Source organism: Rissa tridactyla, chromosome 6 (assembly GCF_028500815.1).
Source record: "Rissa tridactyla isolate bRisTri1 chromosome 6, bRisTri1.patW.cur.20221130, whole genome shotgun sequence".
Lineage (NCBI taxonomy): Eukaryota > Metazoa > Chordata > Aves > Charadriiformes > Laridae > Rissa > Rissa tridactyla.
Genome location: NC_071471.1, coordinates 32,547,535 through 32,574,042, shown reverse-complemented (window position 1 = coordinate 32,574,042; position 26,508 = coordinate 32,547,535). Strand labels below are relative to the sequence as shown.

The following is a 26,508-nucleotide window of genomic DNA, read 5'->3' as shown; positions in this document are numbered from 1 at the left end:
AGGACAATAGCAGAAACAGAGCAGGAACTGTAAGCACTGCCCCTGCTGCTCAGCTCCACCATCCTGCGGTTTTCGTCGAGCCCAGGCTGCTCCTGAGGCTCCTAGGGTAGCAGTCACCATAGCTGGGGATGTGCAGTGTTACTGCAGGGCGAGGCACAGGGTTGTCCCCCCCCGCCACGTGCCTACAGCGACACTGGCCCTAGGACACATGAAAACACTGAGGAAACAGTAACAAAATAATTTTATTCTGCTTTATCGAAAGAACTTAACACTGTGCATGTAAACTTGACCGTACTTATTGTTTTTCCTTAAAGAAGGCGCAGATCCAGTAGCAGACCCCTTCTGTCACACAGGAGCACAGAGGCCTTTTTGAAGGGGAAGAAAAAACAGTTCAATCCCACATTCCTGGCTGCACCCATATTCCCGCTCTGCAACTCCCAGCTCTGAGAGACGCAAAGCCTAGACAGAGGTGTTAAAGCCATGGTGATTCCCTCCTCTTGCACGCCTACTCCGGCTCCCGAAGCAGAGGGCTAGGGAAGCAGAGAGGGACAGAGGAGGTTTTCGCAGAAGGCACCAAGCATCACACACACCTTGCTGCAGGTCTTCAAGCCACAGAAGCATCTCTCGGTGTCCCTCAGACCACATGGGCCACCTCTGGCTGATGCATACCCAACCAGAGCAGGACAACATTTAGCCAGACGGACAGCCACTAACAGCAAAGTCATGCATCCACCCGGACAGCCGCAGTGAGACCCACTGAGGTTCAGATCCAAAGGGAAGCAGCTCTTCCTGCAGTGGCCTTGAAGGCTTTCCCACTCCCTGCGCAGGGATCTCACTCTGATCACCACAGGAGAGCTGTGAGCTGCCTGGTTATTGCTTGTCATGGTTCCCCTCATCCCTTACTTCTTGTCATCTCCAGGCTGGCAGAACCTACCCTGTCCACCCAGCCCGATACCAGCACTGGGTAGTGCCCAACCTCAGTGAGCACCACATGGAGACAAGTCTATGTCTCCTCCAGCAGTGCTTCTGTTCTAAAAAGCCTGCCTTTGTCCAAAAATACAATCCAAGTGGCTGCTGCAGGCCAGCAACACCAAGGAGGTGGAGGGTCAAAGAGATGCAACTCCACTGACTCCTCGAAGCCCTTCCCACAGGAGAAATGGGACCGTGGCAAGTCAAACAGTACTTCCAGAAGACATTTCAACCACCACAGCTACAAAATATGCTACCATCCCCACTGCCCTGCCCCTTAGGAGGGCACTGCAGGTCTAACAGGGCTAACGCTGTGCCTGCCTGTTCCTCTCCTGCCATCAGCCACGGGTTTCAACTCTGCCCTGCCTGCTGGCCGAGCTGCCTTCCAGCGCGACAGGCAGACATCCTTCCTGCTCCTGTGCTCACAAGCATCCTTTAAAGGCTGCTCTTTGCCAGGAGAGCAGTGTTTGCCCAAGCCTTCTGCAGGTGAAGATGTGAGCTCCCCCATGCAAAATGCTCAGCTTAGTCCTCCCTAGGCTGGGACCTGCAAGGCACAGGGCTGTGCCACAACCCCCTGTGCACCAGGTGCGTACAGAAAACGCTTCAGAAACCTCTCCTCCTGGTGACAGCAGTACCCTTCCTTCCATCCTCAGAGCACGAGGGAAGCACGCTCACCCACGACCTCCCTGGAAGCCAGGATTGGTGCTCAAGCACCTTCAGCTGGCCTCTCACTGGGGTGGGGTGCTGGTCCCCTGCTCCTGCCATGGCTGGGTTTGAAAAGGAGCCGGTGTCCTGAAGCAGAACACCAATCAGGCCTTGGGAGTTTGCAGACAGATGGACGAAGGACAGATGGTGGAAAGACAGACGACTTGAAACTGCTGCAAGCTCCCAGAGTCACATGTTACCCAAGCTGGCCAGCAGTGGCAGCAGGAGAGACAGGGTCAATCCATCCCTGTTCTGCCGCAGAGATGGAGGAGAAGCAGCCAGGGCAGAAGCTGAGACACCGTAAGGCACCGTATGTTGCCAAACTTCCTTGAGGAGAGACACTGCCATCCTCTGAGTCAAGCCACGTGGGCTTGGAAAGCCTGTGTAGGTTAGGAAAGCAGCACTGGAAAGCCTGAAGCCCACACATCTCATTTGAGGAAATTATTAGCAGAGGTGAAGTCAAGCCATTTGTTTTGGGTTGAACGTTTCACAAAGGCAAAACCTAAGCGTGTTCCTCCCATTGCCACAAGGCTGCAGACAGTGCCAGGGACAGAAGATCTCAATGCCAGCACCAACTGGCCCATCACCGCCAACTGGCCCGGACAGGAAAGCAGGATGAACATACAGATATCCCAGGCTGGCGGAGGAGAGGCAGTCTTGGAACAGGCAGCGGGGTTCAGAGGCAGGCATTGCTGCAGTGCTGCCCTCTGGGGAACAGTGCTTCAGCTCAAGATCTTGCCAGTTGCCTGCCCAGCCATCGTCTTCTGGGATCACCGCAGAATGCAATGAGAAACAGGTCCTAGAACAAGCATGTCCTCACAGGCAAAGGGGAGGACAGAGGAAAAGAGGAACACACATCATACCAGCAGATTTCCCTCCGTGAGCACACCTCTTTTTCTCACCCTGCAGTGGCACACAGGGAGCGGGGATTTGATATATTACAATGCACACCAGGAGAAAAGATCGTCCGGCTAGCACCGCTCACGAGTCAAAAACCTTGCAACACAGCAAAGCCTGGCCAGCAATGAGAGGACCAGCAACAGTCTCTCGACCGCAGCTGCTCAAGAACACACGAGGCAAGTCCAGCTTCTTCTTGGAGCAGTGGATTTTGCACTGGGGAGCAGCGATGCCTCACCTACTTTGCAGCTGAGGTGTCAAACATCTGATTTGCTGCAGAGCGGGGAGCCTTTGCTCTTCTCTTCCCATTCGCTTTCATCAGCGAGGCAGAGCAGTGGAAATTCAGCCCCCTTTCCCTGGCAAACATTTGCCAGCTCTGTTGCCAACCAGCTGCTCAGAGGTGATCCATGCACTCCGGAATCTGGTTTAGGATGCAAGGCGAGACTCAGCTGCCCAGCTGAAACGTACTACAGTCAGTCACGGGCAGCCAGCATGACGCTCTTGCTTGGAGAAGGGGAGTTACAGAAGCCTGTTAGAGATTGCTTGCTCTGAGTCGGTATCTAGTACCATTGCCTAAAGGAAAGAAGGTTACATCTATGGAGATCCTATTCATATAACCCATTCCACACCAAACCACTCCTTGTCAGGCCTTGCCCTGAGCAGGAACACACAGCCTCCGCTGGCCAAGGAGAGCCCACTCACTGGAGTTCTTGAGGCGAGTTAGATAGCGCCAGTAGAAACTTGCCTCGGAGTCCACAAAGCAAAGCTTCATTGGCAGGACAAAGGAAACCTCCTCGTTCTGCCTCAGCAAGGAGCACTGGGCAATGACCAGTGTGCAGCAACATAGCACTCAAAGCCACATCTCCTACCTCCGAGTAACACTTGCTAAATAATTGCACCTACTGCGGAAGGCTTTCCTGGTGTCTGTCTTTTAATATTCCAGTATAGGTATGTTAGTACAGGATTATCCCTCATTTGGAAGCACCAATTTAATAGGGGAAGAAACGGAAGAGGCAGAGCACTTGCAATGTGTTGCTAGAAGAAAATCACCCCAACTGCCACCTAATACACAGGATGTCCACACATGCGCTGTATCCGCCCCACCAGCACAGGGCAACAGCCCCATTCACAGCTGGGCTAGCTGTTGAGCTACACCGGGTATTTTTCTACCTCTGTCAGCCAGTGCTTTCCTTTGCTCTGAGGTGGCTTTCTCCAGAGGTGTCTGGGGCCTCCTGTGAAGGAAGGCTGGTTTCTTGGGCGGTCCTCAGACTGGCTTGCTGGAAGGCACAGGAATCCAGAAACACGTTGGGGATGCGGTCACCAAAATACAGCTTGCTGTTGGCAGCTATCGCTTGGTACTTCATTAGTTCCAGATACTCGGGGGTAAGTTTCAGCTACAAAAAAACAAAACCAGAGACTGTAAGAGACAACCTTCTGGGGCCCTCGTCATTAGATTTCATCTCAGGCAGCTGCTTCCTGGGACATGGGCTCCTAAATGAAGAGTTTTTCCAATGCAGCCCACCTGAACCTGATCTCCTGTGTAGAACGAAAAGAGCAAGCAAGTCCTCTTCTGACCAGCTTTCAAGTGCTCACCTTGTTGGAATCGGCCAGCTTCCGAGCAGTGTAGTATTCCGCATCAGCTTTTGCTTTCTCTCTTGCTAGGAATGCAGCATCTAACACAGCAACAGAGGACAGGACAGGAAAAGATGCGTTAGCCCCATCAGATTGAGCACCTGAGCTGACCCAGGTGTACCCGTGTACCTGCACCGCTGGCTTCTTGGAGAGGTCCCTGCAAGGGGGAGGAATGACCCCAGCGCATAACCTTGCGCTACTGCACCCTTTATTATTTTTGCAGGATGGCGATGCCTGTCGGCCCAGTCCTGAAGTTCCTCTACCTGCCACCACCCTTAGCTGAAAGGTGATCCCAGCAGCACGCTAGCACCACAGTTACCTTCAATTTCAGAAATTCGCTTCTCAGTTTCCTTCTCCATAATCTTCTGTTGATAGTGAATCTTGGCCACTTGAGCAGCCTTCTCCGCCTCTGCAATCACAACAGGCTCAGCTCAGACAATGGCTTCTCAGGGCTTGACCATCAGCACCCTGACACCAGCACCTGGTTGCAGAATCTGCCACGCAAGTTAAGTTTGCTCTCGGCTTTCTGCCTCCCTTTCTGCTCAGAGGTTGGTACTCCAAACTCAGTGCCAGTTGGTACTTCGAGCAACACAGTTACAGAAAGAAAACACAGTGCTGATGTTGCTAGAGTTGCACCCGCTGACATCCGTTTGACAAGTATAAATCCCCCCGGCACAGGGACATTTAGCTTCAAGCCCAAGTAGCTTTTCTGGGAGAGCTGTCACCTCTTGGCCTGCTGTAGGGGGAGCCCCGGTGTAGGACAGAGGTGTTCGCTGCTCTGCTACTACAGGGAGGGAGGCGGGACATGGATACAACAGCACAAACACTCTTTTTTCTTAATGACTGTTGGTGCAGCCGGGACGTGCCTCCTTCAGGGAAGCTGTCAGCAATGCAAGACAACATCCTACCCCGGCTTACTGGGGGATGCAGGGATGGAAATTCAGTCTGCACCCCATCCACTAGTACTCCCAGCTAGTAACATACCAATGAGCGCTTTCTTCCGGTCCGTCTCCGCCTCCTTCTCCACTACCTTCTGCTTCTGGGCTGCAATCAGCAGCTTGGTCTTCTCAGCCTCCCTGCAAGGTGAGAAACAATATCAGAAGGAAGGAGATGGGGAGCAGCTCTGCAAACCAGGCATGAAAGGCCAGCAGGACAGGAAGAAGCCTACCAGTTGCCAGCATCATGTCCTCACAGCCATGAGCACTATCTCTGTTTTCAGCTGTATGAGCACATGTGTAACCAGCAGGTCAAAGGAAGGGATTATTACTCCTCTCTATTTGGCACTGGTGAGGCCACATCTGGATGCTCTATACAGTTTGAGGCCCTCAGGACAAGGATGGAGTCCAGTGCAGGGCTACTGCAGATCTGGGGTGGAGGCCAGGGCATCGAGGAGAGGCTGAGGGAGCTGGGCTTGCTCAGCCAGACCCAACAGCATTTTCCCCTACCCGAATGGCTCCCAGAGGCTCCAGGGCTGGACTCTGCTTGGAGGGGTACAGCGAGGGCCCCAGAGGTACTGGTACAGCTGCAGCATGGGAAACAGTAGCCAGCCCCAAGGAAACAGCCCAGACCCATGCGAGCAAGGTGTCCTGGGACGGGGCCACAAGCGGTGAGGGATGCCCCAACTTGCCCACACATGGCTCCCAGTGACCTGCTGCAGCTGCGGCATCGGCCCTGCTGTCCGAGCCCTTTCCCAAAGGAGATCTCCATGGGTATTTATCAGACTAAAATTTGCCTGCAGTTCTGTGAGTTTGCTGGAGGGGAGTTTATGGGTGAGACTTCAAGACCCCCGAGCCCTGAATTCAGATCATGAGTCTTCTACAGGTTCTCTATATGACATCAGTGTCCTCTCTACATAAAGGAGCAGGAACATAGCCTTGATACGGACTCTGTACACCTTAACCACCATCTTTGTGAAGGGTTGAAAAGCTTCAAGGTGGAAGAGCTATGGAAATTGAGAAACAGAATGCACAAGTGCGCCCAGTCAAGCACACGCTGTCTAGAGCCCATCTCTCACCTTCTGAGCACCAGGTAAGAGCTTTCTAATAGCATTAAGCCTGTGCTGGACCCTCAAAACCAATTCATACAATTTTGTATACTCACATTAGCTCAAAATTTCTTCGGATGGCTTCTGGGATTTTGGGTTTTGTAACACGCACAGCCTGTGGAAAAAAAAAAAAGTGCATTTTAACTTAAACATTTTGATGCGAGCTGCATAACTAAGAAATGTCTTTGCAAAACCAGCTCTAGTGCTCTGGACATCTCCACATTGATCCAAGACCACACATAATGGTTCCCAATCCTCTTGTACAACACAGCTGAGCACAGCCACTCTCACTGAGGTGCCCTGCATTTTATTTCCTGTCTTTGCACCTTTAATGGCACCAAAGCGATCAAGTAAGGCTAGTGGAACAGACTGCTAAAGAGGTCCACCACCTTTGTTAGAAGAGACTTAGTTCTCCACTCCAAAGACTCTCCAAACATCACCAGACAATGCCTCCCAAAATACTGCTCAAGAATGGGGCTCACAAACCCGACAAAATTAAATTGCAGGATTGAGACTTGCAAAACAGACGAAGGGCTACACGCTCAGAAATGGGTTTTCCAGGAGAAAAGCTTGCAGAAGTGACAACACAATTAAAGACACAGCTGTGAAGATGGGGGAGAGCAGCAGGGCATGGGTGGCAGCCGTCGTTTGCAACTGCAGGTCATCAAGAGCAACATACATAGCAATGCTGACACCACAGCTCAGGTACATGCCAGAGACAGCTGCTGAGCTGCTCTATGGAGGACTCTCTCTGAAACATGAAGGAAACAGCTCCAGAGGCAAGACCAGGAGCTACTGCATGTTGTACGGCTCATTACTGAGCTTTGGGAGACACGGATCGACAGTCCACAGCTGTGTAATTGCTTCACCACTCTTATCGTAAGACGTTTCTTCCTTACATCCAATCTAAACCTACCCTTCTTCACTTTAAAACCATTGTCCCTTGTCCTGTCACTACAGGCCTTGGTAAAAAGCCCTCTTTATATATTGACAGGCCGCAATAAAGTCTCCCTGGAAGCTTCTCCTCTCCAGGCTGAACAACCCCAATTCTTCTGCTTCTCTGAACAACCAAAGAAAGCAGATATATGGGACACCAAACCAGAAGATTCTTCAGTGAAAGGATTTTTCTAAGCTCCTACCACATCCCTAGAAAGCAGAGAGCTCACCTCACCTCCCACTGCAGGGTATATTCTTTATAATTCCATAATACCCCTGCACCAAAACAAAGATGAGCTTCCAGAAGAATAGCTTTTTCCAACATGGTCAAAGATTCCTCTGTAATCAGGAAAGCCACCAGGTCTTTGAAAATCTTCAGTAGCTGCTCCTTTTTCAAGCCAATGGCTCAATCTATTTAAGAGTGAAATCTACTTAAATCTACTGTATGGAAACACTACTGTGCACTGTGAGTATGTTAATAATCAAGCGTTAAGGCATTGGGAGATGCTGCGACTAAGTGGCTGAGCAACAACTTTGCAATAAAGAGCACAAAGGAATCAAACGACAAGCTCACCATATGACAGCATTTTTTCTCTGTGGACATGAAGTCCAGCAACATTCTGAGCTGCACTGGCAAAAGCTCAGCAGGAGGCTGAAGGCAGTTTTTATTCCAGTGTGGGGAGCCCAGTATAAAGGATAGCAATAAGCTGGAGAATGCAGTTGGAAGTCACAGAATCCCAGAATGGCAGGGGTTGGAAGGGACCTTTGGAGATCATCTAGTCCACTTCCCTTGCCAAAGCAGGGTCACCCAGAGCAGGTTGGACAGGAACGCATCCAGGTGGGTCTGGAATATCTCTAGAGAAGGAGACTCCACAGCCTCTCCAGGCAGCCTCTTCCAGTGCTCCATCACCCTCAAAGGAAAGAAGTTTTTCCCTCATGTTCAGATGGAATTCCCTGTGTTCCAGTTTGTGCCCCTTGTCCTGTCGCCGGGCACCACTGAAAAGAGTCTGGCCCCATCCTCCTGACACCCACCCTTTAGATATTGATAAGCATTGGTGAGGTCCCCTCTCAGTCTTCTCTTCTCCAGGCTAAACAGCCCCAGGTCTCTCAGCCTTTCCTCATCAGAGAGCTGCTCCAGTCCCCTGACCATCTTTGTAGCCTCTGCTGGACTCTCTCCAGTAGTTCCCTGTCTTTCTTGAACTGGGGAGCCCAGAACTGGACACAGTAAAAGTCATCAAGATGTCAATGTAAACGTTGCAGAGAACGGGAATAAGTTGATGTTATGGTACTTCTCTCCTGTTGATCCTCCTCCCCCGTAAATATGGGTGCAACATTTGCCTGTTTTCAGTTATTAGGGACCTCCCTTGACCGCTGCCATCTTTCAAAGGTAAGAGAGTGGCTTCACGATGGTGCAGGCCAGACACTCAGCACCCTCGGATGCATCCCACCTGGTTCCACAGAATTGTGCGTGTCCATCTGCTCAGTTGTCCTCTACTGTGGGTAACGCTTCACTTCTGCAGACACTGCTGCTTGGGTAAGGAACAGGGAGGCCCAAAGGCAGACCTTGCCAGAAAGAAGTCAAAGACAGTGTTGAGTACTTCAGCTTTTTCCACATCCTTGTTCACTATGTGCCCTGCTCCACAGCTTCCTTGGCCTTCCTTTTGCTGTGGATGCACCTCAGGAGTCCTCTGTGTTGCCCTACACAGCCATCATTAGGTCCAGGTCTAGCTGAGCTTTGGTTTTCCTAACTCTGTACCTGCGCTCTCCATTCAACTAGCTCTATTCCTCTCAGCGTATCTATCCCTACTCCACTTCTTGTGAGGTTACTTTCTACTTTTCAGCTCGGTCCATTCATCCACACTGGCCTCCTGTCTCACCTGCTTAACTTTCCACATTTTGGAGTGTCCTTGGCAATGATGCGGGCCTCCTGGCCTCCTTTGCTGACCATGTCAGTCTTCCACAGGACCCTGACAAGCACACCTTGCACAAACTGAGTTCTGTTCTCCTTAAGCCCAGGCCCGTAATTCTCCTGTTCACCTCACTCCTCTGAGGACCTTGAACTCACCACCTTACAGCTGCTACAGCTGACACTGCTACCAGATTTCAGCTCAACCAGTTCTTTGTTGTTTCTAAAAGGTCCAGCAAAGCATCTCCCTGGGTCAGCTTTGCTCACCACTGCCAAAAGCTGTGTTCAATACCCTTCAGAAAGATCCAGCATGGCTCGCAACCAGCCCTATTGCCCTTCCAGCAGATACTGAGGTGGTCAGAGACCCCCGTGAACACTAGGGCCTGCAATCATAGGGCTTCCTCTGGTCTTTTACAGGCATCTTTCCCTACTTTGTCTTACTAACCAATGATCTCCAGCAGACAAGGACGATGTGGTCCTCCATGTTGGTGTGACTCTTGCCTATATTGGCTCTTACCTCAGCTGTTCATCATCCATTCCAAAGTGAAGCCCTTTGTACCCATCCACAGCAGCACTGCATTCATGCAAGCTATCCCACCAGGCCCCAGGACCGCAAATGTGCATGGATTTCCAGTTTCTCAGTTTTGTTTCCCAGGAGGTGTGCGCTTCTGTCCAGACACTTGAGACAAGGCCCAGGGTGTGCAACTTTCACATGGAAAGTGCGGGAGCCTCCCCGACAACACTGTTCCTAGACACCTCTTACCATTCACTGGTCTCCATTTCTCTTCAGGCTGTGGCTATCATTCCAGTTAGGAAAGAATGTTCTACATCAGACACCTTGGAGGACTTGCGAAGGTTTCATACATGTTAGTTTTAATAAACCTAGAAAAAAATGCTGCTAATGCCCTCTAACAGCATCTTTTCAATTAAGTTGTTTTCCGTGTCACTTTGTTCAAAAAAGAATTGTCAGTTATCTCTGAAGCACTCATGGGTGCAAACATGCTCCTCAAGAGGAAAACGTTATGCCCGAATACAGCATTATTTCCCTTAGAGCTCACAAAACAATTCAATTATAGGTACAGTTAAGTTAACCTGGGTTACACATCAGCATGCGGAGAGTCCAAAGAAAGCTCAGCTCTTCACTGAAGGAGCAGGGTATTTCATGACAAGAGACAAAGCAACATGGCAGAGTTGTATGCTGAGGCACAATTTTACTGGGAACAAGGGTGCACCTCTGCTTTGAAAGGGAAGAACAGGAACATGAGGGCAGGATCACAGTGTCTTAAGTACTAGAGATGAACCACTTTCCTCACTAGTTACGGGACTTCTTCAAACTGCCAGTCTGGTGAGCTCAGTGTGGGCTGATGTTGGTGGGATATCCTTCAACTTTTGACCAACAGCAAAGGTTGGGCATGTCGATGGGATAGCGTACGCTGAAGATGAGATTTAGCTCTGCAGTTAACATCTCCCCAGCAAAGAGTTGTGAGCTTTGCTTATGCCTCTCCATACCCTGAGATCAAAAAGGGCCTTTACGTTATCACCATAATTTTTATCATGAACTTTTGCAGGAAATCTCTCTACGATGTATAGCGCAAGTTAGGTTGGGTATTTGGAAGAGCCATGCCATCTCAACTTCTTTGTGGTAAGACACTGCCTGTGGCTCACCCCATCAAAACAGAGCAAGCCTATGCACAAATGAGCTGCAAAGCAGAACAGTATTTATCACAGCATTTCACATGCTGTCAATAGGAGGCTTAGCCTCCCTGCACACAGACAGCCAGCCTAGCTAAATGTGGCAACAACAACAGCAAAACAGATTTCGTCTCACTCTTCCCTACGTTGCAAATCTGCAGAGATTTCCGTCTTAGCGCTTGCAAGCCTAAGGTATATTTTTCCCAGTCGGTTGCCTGCAACTTCAACATGTCAAAAAGCCAGTATGTCCCACAGCCCAGACAAGATTAAACAAGATTTTCTAACATTACATGTAAGCAGAAAATCACTTAAGATATAACATCTTTCCCTGTCACTGGTACAAGTGCAGAAGAGGTGAAGATCTCTTTCTCTTTTGCAATTACCTGTAGGAACTGTGCTGGCACACTGGAGTGCCCAGCTCTGTAGGGGGCCAAAGGTAGTTTGAAGAAAAATATTTTCTTGCTCTTTGCAAACTAAATCCAACACCTGCAGGTCTATGGCCTAAAAGGTCCTTTTCTCTATCCTGCAGGTCTTCCCCTAACATAAAACTACCATTTAGAAGTGGTCGCTGTCATACAGACAGTCTTCAAATGACAAACCTCAACTCAACGCTCAACTATTTCACACTATGTGTAAAACCAAAGCAAGAAACCTCATCAATCTAGTGAAAGGGGAGCAAGTGAGAGGTGGAAAAAAGAATAATCTTTGTTAGGGAATGAACCTACCTGGATAGTGAGACCTGGTGCCATAACATTGAGATCTTTCTGCAGGGCCAACTTCAGATTCTCATCTATCTGATCTGTGTTTGAAGGACAAGAGAGAGACTACTTAGCTCATCATCATTTCTCCTACAGCTTGTGTGGCAGAGTCAGCTGGCCTTGAAGAGCAGATGTCTCTATGGTGTAAGATAAAGATACTTTCTGAGATCATACAGTACATCATTTCCCTTCCTATACCCCCTTGAAAGTGTTCCTGAAAAGAGAGCTACACACTACCATCTCTAGAAAGGTTCAGATATTGATGAACTCATGGCATCTGAGCTGAGCATAAATGGCTTTCAGTGTCTTGGCAAGAAAAAGCATCCAGAGCCTGTGGTAGACATTTATCCCTTCCTAGCCAGAGACACACCAACCCTGCTGCCTTAAGCTCTGCCTTAAGTCTCTAGGGATCTGCAGGATCAAGTACTTGCTACTGGAAAAAAAACATATTCTGTTACTTCTGAGCTCTAAGAAGATCTTCCCACAAAAATGGACAGTTATAAAGGAAATAGACTGCATGTACTACCAGGAAACTCCTCTCTGACTATGGATATTTGGCAAGTCTCAGTACAGCATTCAAAGATTGACAGTCTCTTAATATTAGAACTCTGACAATCTTTTATCTTCCATAAACCCATTTTCCCCTGCTCTGCCACTCAAGAAGGAACGTGATGCTGTTATGTCTCTGGGGGCACAGGTAGGTACCAAGACGCAAAACATTAAATTTGCTAATTCCTGAACCACTGCTTCCCCCTCGTGAAAAAACTAGAGCATTGCAATGAACAGAGACAATGTTCCTTCTGGCTCTCACTTGCTAAATAAAGCCAGAAGGAAGTTTTTAAAGTAAAAAAGTCAATTTAGCAACTGAACAGAGGCCTGAAAGTAGAAGTACAAGACAAAACCATCACCATAGTGAGTGGCTAATTTGTGTGTCCAGAATTCAGTTCCAAGTGGAAAAGGGCTGAAATCTAATTCCCACGTGCAGATGTGGAAAGACAAAGATATCATTAAAGAGTAAAGTTACATGGAAAGTGACACATGGGTATACAAGGAGCTGGATTCTAGCCTGCAACTCAAGCACGGAGGCTGTTTGCTTGCAGGAGCCTCCTATAACATATTCCACAGCCGAACGGGGAGATTACACTGTTCTTGGTGGGCGCATCCAGCTGCCATCCACTTACCGAACAGCTCAATGTATACTTCCTGCAGGGTATGGGCGCTGCAGAACTGATTCAGCTCATGATGAATTTTATTGAAGATCAAGGTCTTATCATAGTCTGCAGTGTAGTTTCTCACAATATCGTACACTGAGGAAGCAAGAGAATTATCACAGTCACCACTGACACTTACCGCTTTCTGCAATGCCACAACCACAAAACAACAGCTCAGGGCATTAGGGGAGTAGTGCAGCACTGGGACAGGTTGGGTAGGGGATCTCCGTCCTTGGGAGTTTTCAGAACTCAGCTGGACGAAGCCACAGCTGCCCTGCCCAGCTGTTAGTCAGAAGCCTGCTGTAAGCGGGAGGAAGGTCAGAGTGGAAACCTGCAGAGGTCCCCTCCACCAGCGCTACTGGGATTATATGACTTCAAAAAGCAGAGTAGTTACAGCAAGATATACTGCACGGTCCTGTTTTATGATCTGCAGAAACAAACGAAAAGGTAAAGCCTGTCTAGGACCTGCATGCATAGGAACAGATACTACTATAAAGTCAAAACCTGTGTAGGTCTTTGGTTCAGACACTGGTGAAATCAGAAGGTAAGAGGCTTCGACACAGGCTGAGCTGGCAAGCATCTGGGGGCTTTGTCCCTTGTATTTAGTTTCACAGGTTGTCTCCCCTTCAGCAGCAAGAAATAGGCCAGCTTGAGTACCCATTGCATTTCTAAGTGTACAGGGGAGAAGCAATCCCAGAATGTATTTTCATCTGTGGCTCTCCAAAAAGCTTGCAGATACAGGCATGAAACTAAGTGGTATGGTACTGGCAACCATAAGGATACGGAGACACAGAAAACTGAAGTCTGCAAACCAAGATAGAGAGGCTATAGGATGAGTGAAGACAGTCACAGTGCTGCTTGTTGAAAGAGGACAGGAAATACCTGCATATGGTGCCAATTTATTGACAACTTCTATTCGGTCAATGTAGATCATAACACCGCCACTGTAAGTGAAAAAGAGAATTCACGAATTATTACTGCAACTGTTAAGGGTGGTCCATATTTAAAGCGAAGACTCCTCTTTCCCTTTTTTTACTGAATTCTACTAAACTTAGAACAATTCTGACTTCTTGAGCAAACCCCCGTTTTCTACAGACTAGACCCTCTCTTTGTATAAATCAAAAGCGTGCTCCAGCGCGTCTGCAAAGCCCTTTCACTTCGCTTTGTTACCTCCTACTTTGCCAGCAAAAGGAAAACATTTTTGAACAGGAATGTAGCTGCAACTATCAGAAAGGGGGAAGTCCAGCACAACAAAGGGAAGGCAACAGGGACAGCAGACGGCACCTGCAAGCAGCAGATCAGAGGCAAACTGCAAACGCACCACAGCTCTCCTAGGCAGCAAATACATTTTAAATAGAAAAGCCCTTCGTTTAAGTTCATGCATTTACTAACTCCAGCATGAACCTGACAAGGCCCTTGTTAGAAAGCAAGAAAGAAAGCACGTAACAGAATTTAATTCACGTTCCCTGCATCAAAGTCATGTTGCAAACAGCTCGCCAGTTAAGACCCGCAACTGTGTGCACGTGCCCAGGCATATGCACTGTCAAGAAGCTCCAGACACCTCATAGAATCTTCATGGTTGGAAAGGACCTTTGAGATCATCGAGTCGAACCATACACACAAAAAAACCAACCAACCAAACAAAAAAACCCAAAAAACCCCCACACATAACCAACAATCTCTGCCCTTCAGAGCATGCCCTGAAGCGCCACATCTAGATGTTTCTTAAACACCTCTAGGAATGGTGACACAACCACCTCCCTGGGCAGGCTGTTCTAGTACCTGACCACTCTTTCAGTAAAGTAATTCTTCCTAATATCTAATCTAAACCTCCCCTGCCGCAACTTCAGCCATTTCTTCTGGTCCTGTCATTATTCACCTGGGAGAAGAGGCCAACACCCACCTCTCTATAACCTCCTTTCAGGTAGTTGTAGAGGGCAATGAGGTGTCCCCTCAGTCTCCTCTTCTCCAAGCTAAACATCAGTAGAAGCCTGCAAGCAGTCCTCTCCCCAAGGGATCATGTGCTGCCAGACCGGCAGAGAAAAGAAGGAATCAGAGGTAGGGCTGGATCTCAGCCTCTGCTCTTACTGACGTGGCTTTCAGCAGGTCATGCCCACCCTTAGGTACCTATGGCACTGGGGAAAACCTTAAACGCTACAGTGAAAAAAAAAAACAACACCCTCCTAATTTTCAACAGCTTGTAAGTCTCTTGAGAAGCATATTTTCAAAGCACTCTTGCGATTTTGTCCTCAGGGCAAAAGCAAATCACAAACAACAAAAACCGTTTAGAGACAGCTGATCCCCAGAAGCAGACCTCGCACACTTACAAACTTACTCTCCGCAGTGTTTTAACTCAAGCGTATGCCCAGGACAAACTTGGTTTCTTATTTGGCAGATCTTAATCTCTGGCAGTTGAAAGCTAAGTCTGCAGAAAAATCACTCAAACTTGCCTGTGTCTGCGCCCTTTTAGAAAAGGTCTCCCAGGCACAACCTGAGTTCACTCTGCAAACCTGCCTGCTGCATGGCAAGCTACGAGCTAAAAACATTGGTGATGGACTGAGCTTGCCTGCTAGAAGGGATAAGCCCACAGAAAAGTCTCTTTAGCCAAAAATAGCTTATTTCCCAGTGAGATACTAGTAATAAGAGTATTAATCTCCTTTTCACTCAAGATTTCTTTTAAGGCCATGGTCATTCCTGCTGACTCCCTCTTAAGACCTGTTACTATTATTGAAAAATAAGATAGGGTTACGAGTCCTTTATGGATATGTCAGGCTGTGCAAGCAGTTATAATGGCATGGTATATGTGTTTTTCTCCATCTCATCTGTTCTGCACTCTAACTATCCCACCACATCCAATAAAACGACTATTGATCATGGCAAGTGATGTCCAACAGCATTCCTTGTGCTCTTCTGGACCTGCTTTCATCCTCCTGATTTATTCCTTACGACATATCCAACAGGACAGGGAAACCCAGCTTGGGGTATCCTCCAGATATCCCTGGTGAGGGAACCAAAGCAGAGCGTATGGGCTTCTTCCAACAGAATCTCTCCACATCTTTCTGTTTGGGTCCTTTTGGCATTTCAATTTTAAGGGGATGCGAGAAGAAAAAGAGAGCACCTGAGACAGTCTGCCTTCTAGGCAGAACTCATCCACAGCCCCTCATCACCTCACGTACAAGAAAGGCTGGCATCTCAGAATAGAGAGGACTGCCTACTGCCTGACTGACTCAACCTTAACACTACCCACAGCAACCCTGCCAAGGATCTCAACCTGCATGGGGCGTAAGTGAATTATATCAGTCCTGTTGGTCAGGCAATGGCTTTGAGGAAAGAGATGCCACCCAGAGCCCAAATACACTGGCCGCCCATTTCCCCACTGAGGGTTTAAGGTTCAACCAAGCCTACAAAGCACTTACACTGCAGTTTTCAGCCAGCCAGCTAGCTGCTAAAGCCACCATCATTTCACATTGTGCAGTGGGGACGGCCCTCTGGACGTTGCTGCTGTAAACCCAGAAGCCAAACCGAACCATAATACTCTGATCTTAAAGTGAGGATCTCAGACAAGACATCCTCTCAAACAGCCTGGTCCAGAAGATGTTAGTTAACTCCTAGGTTGCAGGAGACACCGTCCTGGGCAGTTTCGGGACAGTTGCTCTGGCAGAGCATCACAGACTGATTTGGAGCGATTCACACACCTTGCTGACAAGGAACTGTACAAATACTCTCATCACCCACAGCTGCTTTACTTGCCCTTTGACACCTACAGCTTAAACGCTGGCTCAGACAGCACTCTTGCCATTTCAACAAGCCCCTACCACTCTCAAAACACCCTCGTCTGCCAGATGCACGGCAGGGTGACTTCCACAGGGCGATTTCCAGCTCTTGCAACTCTCCACTGCTGTTTCTGCAGCCTTTCTCAGACCAGCATTTGCAGCCTCTGTAAGGCCTACTCACACCCCGCCCAAGGTCCTCACTGCAGAGCTGCTCATCAGGCTGGTCAGGCAGAACAGTACTGAGCTGAGCAGGCTCTTTGGTCAGGGAGAGAGGAACAAGAAGGAAGTCTGAAAGGAGGATCAACACATAGACTATGCGCACCTGGGAAAAGCTGAAGCATAATCAGGCAGCAATAGCACCTAAATTTACAGGACAAGGCAAAAGCGTGCGGGGGACTAACATGCACTAACAGGCATTTCAGTAGACCTTAGAAAGCCTCATACATTTCAGGATTTTAGCTTATGCCGGGCCAGGAGAAGACAAGGGAGAAACTGAAGGACGTTGCCATAAAAAAGGGGACGTAAAATAAGGTGAAGGTTTAATGCTTATTGCTAGAGCTGACCACAAACAAGTCCGGACCAGGTTAGGCAATCAGAGCATGTAAAACTCGGGCTTAAAGGTCAGATCTGGTGTGTCTGGAGATATGGGGATTAATGCAATACATCCACTTGCAATATTGATGACACAAATTTTCCACGTGGCTGGCTAACAAGCAGGGATATGCCCCTCCACTGCTCCACTTGCATTCCTGCCAACAATCTGCAGCACGAGCACAAAATGACTCTCGCACCTCTGCAAATAAACAACTAGTGCTTGAGCAGCGTTACTGCGTAGCATCCTGGCTATTTACTGTCTCTTGGCATTGTAAAAACCTGTACAAGATTTAGCACAATTGTTTGTAGTTAAGTTTAGAAGAAAAATGCTACTTATGTAATTCTCTCATGCAATATTTGCACGACACCATTTTCAACGCATTTATTGTGAGTATATTAATTCTTCGAGCCAGCCCTTTGGAATACTTTGCTCTTCTAAAACTAATTTATTGAACTGATTTTCCATCAGTTTTTGGTGATTAGCAGACCTGCCATGAGGAAACCACTGCACTCTCCAAGGAACTGTGTGCACATTTTCTTGTTGGGGAAAGCCAGAAATCTCAGGCACCAGAGGCAATTCACAGCTCAGAGCAGACACATATTCTACCTGCTGTAATGGAATGAGGTTTTTCTCTGGGGCGAGAGCTGTTTTATGAAAGAACAGTCATCTAGTGCCAAAGTATTTTAAAATCTGTATTTAACATATTCACTTAATGCTGTCAAGTATAAATGGGACAGGTAAGGCAGAAATTGTGGATGGGACACCCACACAGCCATTCAGAAGCTTCTTGATATAGATGAGAATACAGGGACAGGAGTATGAATACGGGGGAAGACAAACTCAGCCTTTAAAATCTGATAGTTTAATATACAATTATAAAAATTTAAACCGTTTCGGATCTATTCTTGCGATGAACTTTGAACTGGGAGAGTGAAATTTCAGATTTGATCCATTTGTTATTTATAAGCTAACATTTTGTTATGGAAATGTGAATTCAAAGTTTTGGCATGGACCAGCTGCAGACTTTGACCCCAAATGCAGAAAATTTAAATGTTTCTGCAGTAACACCTTAAAAATGGGCAGGGCTACTAGGACCTTTAGACTGAATTGTATTCAATTATTAACTAAGAACTGCTTCACCAGCTGTTTGTTGTTTTAAAGCACATTTATTACCTGGAACTTCACAACCACTTACATTGCACAACTGAATCCTGCAATGCAGAAATGTAACAGGAGCTTAAAGAATTAAACTGAATATTTAGTTCCTAAATCACAGACGCACAGAATGATCAGGGTTGGAGGTCATCTTGTCCCACAGCACATTTTAATTTTGACTGTGTTAGCATGTCTAATGTGGTTAAGCTTCAGTGGAAAGCTTTCCTTGGTCTATTAAGAAGGCTTGCGGGATGGTAGGACACCAGCCCTGGCCCAAGGACACAATGCTGTTTCACAACGTCCCGCAGGTGAAGTATTACTCCTATTTATGCTACTTAGGAGCTAAAAGTTGCCATTAATCACACTGCTAAAACTCTGCTCTGATGACTTTTTTTTTTTTTTTTAACTTTGCCATTTAAAAGATACAGATCACAATGAATCGTAACTCCTCCTCCTTGCACTTACTTTCTACTTGACCTAAAGTCTCTTCACTTGATCACAAAGCCCTGGCTGCAGCGCTGACCACTCACGTTATTTATGGATGCTCCTGAAAGAGGTTAGAGATGTGAAACTAAAACCAGTAAGGGTTTATGTTAATATTTAAGCCCAAGCGATGTCTAACGAGTTGCTATAGGAATAATTCCAATAACTCATTTCAGTAAGGGCTAAACCAGATTGAAATTAACTCTGCCTTATTAATGTTGCCGCTAACTTTCAGCTTTTAATTTCAGTATGGTCAGTATGTGTCATCATTCAAGTCATACCGACTTTTTTTTTTTTTTTAACAGAAATATTGTTGAGTACCCTAAAGCTAAAATACAAGAAGAAGCACCATCAGTTTTGTTTTTATCCTCAAGAAACAGACCCGATTATCGCTTTTATTTGTGAATGAACCAACACAACAGGATCTGCAACTCAGCTCAACTAGCCCTCTCCTTCTGTTACTGCTCTGCTTGTTAAAACAATACAGGCCTGTGCTGCAAAAAGGATCAGCTTAATTACGAAGCACAGGTGCCACCCACGCATAGGATTCTTCTTTATTCTGTCTCCCTCTCCCTTTATGTCAGGTGAAACATCAATTCCAAAAATGCCCAAATGATTCCAGGAGACTCATTTTCTTGAGCTGTTTTTGAAATGAACCATCTCCCATCAGGATTCCCATTCACCATTTACTTTTGCCCACTAAGTCACTTGTCAACACTTGTATTAGCCACAAGATTCAGAGTAGAAATACCACAAAGCAGAGGGCAGACCAAAGCACAAGCAACAGACTAGCAGAGTAATCAAGGGAAGAAACCAAGCAAAATCAAGAAAATATCACTATAAATGTAAATACCCTAAGAACATCAATTCCAGCGAAAACAAAAGCATTCCTTTCCATACCTCCTGCTCTATTATTTCTAAGTGTGATGTATGTGTGTATGTTTGAGACTAATTTTAGGGTATGTGCCTTTACTTTTCAGCCTCTGTGTTGCAGCACTATCAATGACTAGCTGCAAACTACACAACAGAGTGTACTTGCTCATCACCACAAGAAATAAAAAGGAAAAACATACCTTGTCCCACAAGGCACATTTTTCACTTCATCAGTCTGCAACGTGGTCTGAAATAAAAAGACAACCAGCGCTCACAAAACCTCTCCGTTGTCCAGGAAGATGATGCTGTACCCAGACTCTCACAACCATTACACAGGAACATGGAGCCAAAAAGGCGTCCTCTGACTTTTGCAGAAGCGGGCAGAAGACAGACTTCTTTCAACTTGCCTTTTGGGAGACAGAAAGGCAGCTGCGCTCCTTTCCCTGCTCTCAGTTCCTGCAGCTCTCCCTGGAAACAATTAGGGCCACTAACACAAACTGTCTTCCCAAAGCAAGACATGTCCCATCCCAAGTAACAAACAAGCATGCTGGGGAGATTCCACCAAAAGGACAAGTCCCAGCGCACAGCTGGGTCTGGCACCTGAGACAGAAGGAACCATGGGCTTCCTCGGAGCTGGTGCTGCTCTGACTACCACATTACTGAGCTCCTCTGCAAACGTCAGTTGTCCAAGTCACCCCACCACACGCAGCAATATCCCTACTGACATCTGCTCCCACTCACCCTCTTCCAAGATGAGGAGATACTAACCTGCACAGATTTGAAGGTGGTAACAAACGGGAGCATGATGTGGTAGCCTGGTCCGCTTGGACTAGATAACAATGCACCACCCCTACAGAGACAGACAGAAAATAGGGGAAAAGGCTCAAGTGACTGGAAAAAGCAAGCACTGACTTTGAGAGTGAGCAAGCACATTCAAACTGCCAGGGGTCACAGGTGCATTAGTGCAAATTACATTACTCACCTGCACCAAATTTGCCACTAATTCCCCTAAAAAAGGGCTTACTACCTAAGATACTTGCCTGCTGCTATTTGACAATTGTTTACTTCAGTCCTGTGAGCAATTAACTTTTAGAGAAGGCAGATATTCCTAAATTCTTCCCTCATTGCAACATTGCAGAGAACTTCATGAACATAGATATTCCTCTCCAAATAGTTCACTGGTAACCATGGAAAAATCCAGCAGTTGATGCAATACCGCCAGTTTGGATTTTCGCATGGCATTCAGCACAGTCCCTCATCCAAAGCACAAAGAAAACCCACAGCCTCTCCTGGGGACTGGCAAGTAGTTAAAAGACTGGAGACAACAGAGCTCAAACTGACTGATTGTCATAGTGCAGTATGGTCTCTTGCAGCATCCCGCAAGGGCCTGCGCTGCTCAAAACACTTGTCATTAAAGGAAAGAGCAGCACAAAAGAAACTGGTGGTGGTGAGGGCAAAGGGTAGAAGAGACAGGACGGAATGAAAAAAGGCTGGTGCCGAATTTCTCCGTTTCTTCATTCAAATTTAAAGTGAAATCTAGTCAAGAGGTGGCATTAAGTGACTGTGACCACTCGATGTTGTGGAGTGACAATGACTTGCTCTGCAGATGCTATTCACAGCATTGATGAGCCCTAGGGCTCTCCCTCAGTCCAGAGCCAGGGAGAAGACCCATTTAAAAACAACAACAAGGCAGGTACTCTGGCTGGCAGGCAGTCTTGAGTCGAAGGTGACGGCCCTTGATATAAGAGGGAGAGATCAACAGATGCCAAAAGCCTCAATGGACCAAGAGTTTTGGTCCCCATAGCTTTGAAATCCAAACCGTGACCCAGAAAAGGGGGAGAGAGGTAAGAGTAGCTGAGGATTCAGAAAGGCTGAAACTCGTTAAGGGTTCTACACAGAGTGAAGCTATCCACGCCCACATCATTCCCAATGCAGTAAGATCAGAAACAACACTGTTCGCCCACCTTGGGGCAAAACCTGGAAGGGAGACGGAAGCCTCCCAAGGTGACCTGGGCCCAGGATGAATCCTAAGCGGAGCGAGAGGGAAACTTAGGGAAGGCTCCAGGTGCTGGCAAAGGAACAACAGTACCTGTAATAGACGGCCAGATGCCCCTCCTCGACCTTGTGGATGGAGGAGTAGAGGAAGAAGACCAGGAGTCCCGCGGCCGCTGCAACGACGGCTCCAGCCTGAGCCATGGTCATCCTCGCATCACCTGTGGGACAGAGAGACCGTGATGTGGCCAGGCAGATCCCGCCTGCACGGAGGTTTTTGTTCCTCCTCCCCCCTGACGGCCTCCCTGCCCCCTTTTTCCCCACACCGAGCTCCTTTTTGCGGACCTAAAAAGCCAGGGAATATCCCCAGACCACGCAGCGAAAGGAAGAGGGCCGCCTCACCCCTCCCGCTCGTCACAGCGAGCGCAATGGCGGCCGACCACGACCCCCCCCACCCTTCCCCCGGTCCCCGGTGGAAGGCCGCGGGCGCACGGGCCGCACCGGGGGCCGCTCACCCGCCGGCTGCTCCCGGGACCGGCTGGGGCCCCGCCTCTCAGACCGGTCCGTAGGGCAGTAGCGGCGGCCCCCCCTCACCTCCGCTCCCCCCCATCACGGCCGGAGGACCCCGAATTCCCTCCCAGTACCGGGGACCCACCGAGGGAACCCGCCCGCGTCCCTGTAGCCGCCGCCGCGCCCACGTGCGGCCGAGGCCCCACTCCCGCCCCGCCGCGCCTGCGCGGCGCCTACTTATGGCGTCGCGGCCCGCGACGGGGCGAGGGGGATACGGCGCCCTGCCCCGTTGCCCGGCAACAGCGCGGGGCGGGGCAGCGGCCCGGCCGGCGGGATGCGCCGAAGGGCCCGCAGCGAGGGAGAAACGACACGGCCTCTCTCACAGCGTTTATTGCGGCTAATTCCACGTTAAATAGATACAATCTATACAAGATTCGTGTGCCACACGTTGAGGCAGTCGTGACAAGCGGCGGGAGGGCCGGGGCGGGAAGGCCCCAGCCCCTCAAGCGGCCGCCAGCTCTTGGCTCTCCTTGACTTGTCCAGGAAAGGTTCTGGGGAGAAATCACACATCTCCAACAAGCCGGTTGCTCCATCAGTGGAAAGCCCAACTCAGCACCAGCCTGCAAAACGCTGTTTTGTTGCTGCCAAAAGTGTTATCTGCTGCTGACCAATGTCAAGCTGATTGCAATCAGCTCCATTAAGGTTTACAAAAACACAAGCTGACTGAGCGACCAGTCCCCTCCGGCTTGTCACATCGAAGGCTGCCAAGCCACCTCGCAGCACGCAGGCACTTGGCAGACAGCAGCACATCGGCTCCTTCAGCTATTTCAGCCAGCTCCAATCAAAACTCTGAAAGAAGAAGCAAGGAAACAACGGAAGTGCAGGAAATGGCTACTGAATATACATTTCGCATCCAGAGGAGGCCATAAAGATGATCAGAGGGATGGAGCCCCTCTGCTGTGAGGACAGGCTGAGAGAGTTGGGGTTGTTCAGCCTGGAGAAGAGAAGGCTCCGGGGAGACCTCAGAGCCCCTTCCAGTACCTAAAGGGGCTACAGGAAAAATGGAGAGAAGATTTTTAGCAGGGCCTGTTGCAATAGGACAAGGGGTAATGGCTTCAAATTAAAAGAGGGAAGATTTGGACTAGGTTGGGAATTGGGGAAGAAATTTTTTACGCTGAGGGTGGTGAGACACTGGCACAGGTTGCCCAGGGAAGTTGTGGATGCCCCATCCCTGGAGGTGTTCAAGGCCAGGAGAGATGGGGTTTTAGGCAACCTGGTCTAGTGGGAGGTGTCCCTGCCCAGGGCAAGGGGTTTAGAACTAGATGGTCTTTAAGGTCGCTTCCAAACCTAACCATTCTGTGATTCGACGATTTCCAAGGTGGTGAACAAAGGGCGCTCAGTATCGAGTATCTCTCTCTTCTCAAAGAATCAAGGACCTGGGTGCCTTGTCAACCGCCAGGTGACTATGAGGCAGCAGTGTGCCCAGGTGGCCAAGAAGGCCAACAGCATCCTAGCCTGTATCAGGAATAGTGTGGCCAGCAGGACTAGGCAGCAATTGTTCCGCTGGTGAGGCCCCTCCTCAAGTACTGTGTCCAGTTTTGGGCCCCTCACCACGAAAAAGACACTGAGGTGCTGGAGCGTGTCCAGGGAAGGGCAACGAAGCTGGTGAGGGGTCTGGAGCACAAGTCTTGTGAGGAGCGGCTGAGGGAGCTGAGAGGGGGCTGAGGAGACCTTCTCGCTCTCTACAACTCCCTGAAAAGAGGGGTTCGGTCTCTTCTCCCAAGCAACAGGCAATAGGACACGAGGAAATGGCCTCAAGTTGCGCCAGGGGAGGCTTAGGATGGTTATTAGGAAAAATGCCTTACCGAAAGGGTTATCAAGCATTGGAAAAGGCTGCCCAGAGAAGTAGTGGAATCACCATCCCTGGAGGTATTTAAAAGACAGGTAGACGTGGTACTGAGGGACATGGTTTAGTGGTGGTTTTGGCAGTGTCATGTTAGCAGTAGGACTCAATGATCTTAAAGGTCCCTTCTAACCTGGATGATTCTATGTTGCTCTAACAGCGGAAAAGTAATCCCGTAATTTCACCACTCAGTTTGCCTCAATACAAAATGCCTCCCCACTTATTGCAGTGCTCAGGCACAGCACAGACTGTACTCGCTTTGGAAACTGCATTTTGTGCCTGCGCAAAACCTGCCGCCAGCATTCCTAGCACGCCATGGGACATACTGGTAGGGTAATAACAGAAATGAAAAAAAAAGGCTCCTAGTCAAATGTATGCAAGAATAGAGAAAAAGGTTCTTACAGATAGGACCAGCATCGCGTTCACAGACCCTGGTCATCATGGGGGACTTCAACCACCCCGATATACAGCAGGGCACAAGAAATCCAGGAAGTTCTTCGAATGTGTCGATGACAACTTTCTTCTTCAAATGGTACAGGAGCCAAGGAGGAGAGGAACAGTGCTGGACCTTGTCAAGGAGGGGCTAGTGGTGAGTGTCAAGCTCAAGGGTAGCCTCGGCTGCAGTGATCATGAAATGGTGGATTTCAAGATCCTTCAGGCAGCGAGGAGAGCATGCAGCAAGCTCACTACCCTGGACTTCAAGAGAGCAGACTTTGTCCTCTTGAGGGACCTGCTTGGCACAGTAACATGTACTGGAAAAAGTACTGGAGGGAAAAGGGGCCCACGAGAGCTGGTTAGTATTCAAGGATCTCCTCCTCCAAGCTCAGGAGCGGTACATCCCAAGAATGAAGAAGTCAGGCAAAAACGCCAGGAGGCCTGCATGGATTAACAAAGAGCTCCTGGACAAGTTCAAGAGCAAAAAGGAGGCCTACAGAGGGTGGAAGCAAGGAGCGGGTGACTGGGTGGAATACAGAGAAACTGTCTGAGCGACCAGGAACCAGATCAGGCAAGCTAAAGCCCAGATAGAATTAAATCTGGCTAGGGGCATCAAGGATAACAAGAAAAACTTCTTTAAGTATGTCAGGGGTAAAGGCAAGACTAGGGAAGACGTGAGCCCTCTCAGGAAGGAGTCAGGAGACCTGGTCACCCAGGACATGGAGAAGGCTGAGGTGCTGAATGACTTTTTCGCCTCGGTCTTCACCAGCAAGGGCTCCGACCACACCACCCAAGTTGCAGGATGCAAAGGCAGGGTCTATGAGAATGAAGAAGTGCCCACTGTAGGAGAAGATCAGGTTTGGGACCATCTGAGGAACCTGAGGTGCGTAAGTCCATGGGACTGGATGAAATCCATCCACGCGTCCTGAGGGAGCTGGCAGATGAAGTCGCCAAGCTGCTTTCCATTCTATTTGAAAAGTCGTGCCAGTCTGGTGAAGTTCCTGCTGACTGGAAAAAGGGGAAACATAACCCCCATTTTCAAAAAGGGAAAAAAGGAAGACCCAGGGAACTACAGGCCAGTCAGTCTCACCGCTGTGCCTGGCAAGATCATGGAGCAGATCCTCCTGGAGTCTCTGCTAAGGCACGTGGAAAATAAGGAGGTGATTGGTGACAGCCAACATGGCTTCACCAAGGGCAAATCGTGCCTGACAAATTTGGTGGCCTTCTATGATGCTGCCACAGCATTGGTAGATAAGGGGAGAGCAACCGACGTCATCTACCTGGACTTATGCAAAGCATTTGACACTGTCCCGCATGACATCCTGGTCTCCAAATTGGAAAGGCATGGATGTGATGGATGGACCAGTGGGTGGATAAGGAACTGGCTGGATGGCCGCACTCAAAGGGTTGCGGTCAACGGCTCAACGTCCACATGGAAACTAGTGACGAGTGGCATTCCTCAGGGGTCAGTACTGGGACCAGTGCTGTTTAACATCTTCGTCAGAAACACGGACAGTGGGATTGAGTGCACCCCCAGCAAGTTTGCCGATGACACCATGCTGTGTGGTGTGGTTGACACACTGGAGGGAGGGGATGCCATCCAGAGAGACCTTGACAGGCTGGAGAGGTGGGCCTGTGCGAACCTCATGAAGTTCAACCAGGCCAAGTGCAAGGTCCTGCACCTGGGGTCACAGCAATCCCAGGCACAAATAAAGGTCGGGTGGAGAATGGCTTGAGAGCAGCCCTGAAGAGGAGGACTTGGGGGTGCTGGTGGACGAGAAGCTCAACGTGAGCAGGCAATGCGCGCTTGCAGCCCAGAAGGCCAGTCGCATCCTGGGCTGCATCAAAAGAAGCATGGCCAGCAGGCCGAGGGAGGTGATTCTGCCCCTCTACTCTGCTCTGGTGAGACCCCACCTGGACTCCTGCATCCAGCTCTGGAGTCCTCAGCACAAGAAGGACATGGACCTGTTGGAGCAGGTCCAGCAGAGGGCCACGAAGATGATCAGAGGGCTGGAGCCCCTCTGCTGTGAGGACAAGCT

General features: G+C 48.9%; 2 protein-coding genes across 10 annotated transcripts in view; both read right to left on the bottom strand.

The window, feature by feature from the left end:
* Window positions 1-224: 224 nt before the first annotated feature.
* Window positions 225-22,238, bottom strand: ERLIN1 (ER lipid raft associated 1). The gene is given in 13 exon segments (XM_054207099.1): window positions 225-3,820; window positions 3,822-3,965; window positions 4,165-4,244; window positions 4,523-4,612; window positions 5,188-5,279; window positions 6,304-6,362; window positions 11,507-11,580; window positions 12,721-12,846; window positions 13,633-13,694; window positions 19,830-19,876; window positions 20,398-20,479; window positions 21,719-21,842; window positions 22,216-22,238. Coding segments are annotated over 13 exon segments (1,119 nt in total). The 5' UTR covers window positions 22,232-22,238; the 3' UTR covers window positions 225-3,697.
* The window catches only part of CHUK (component of inhibitor of nuclear factor kappa B kinase complex), a 42,930-nt gene continuing 38,189 nt past the window's right edge, over window positions 21,768-26,508 (bottom strand). For 2 of the 9 annotated variants that reach the window (XM_054207094.1, XM_054207093.1), the window contains one exon: window positions 22,438-22,980. In XM_054207094.1, coding sequence (XP_054063069.1) covers window positions 22,954-22,980 — 27 coding nt within the window. In that variant the 3' untranslated portion in view covers window positions 22,438-22,953. Of the gene's footprint in view, window positions 21,843-22,434; window positions 22,981-26,508 lie in introns of those variants that run through there. The other 7 variants (XM_054207092.1, XM_054207089.1, XM_054207090.1 and 4 more) reach the window with 7 other exon arrangements.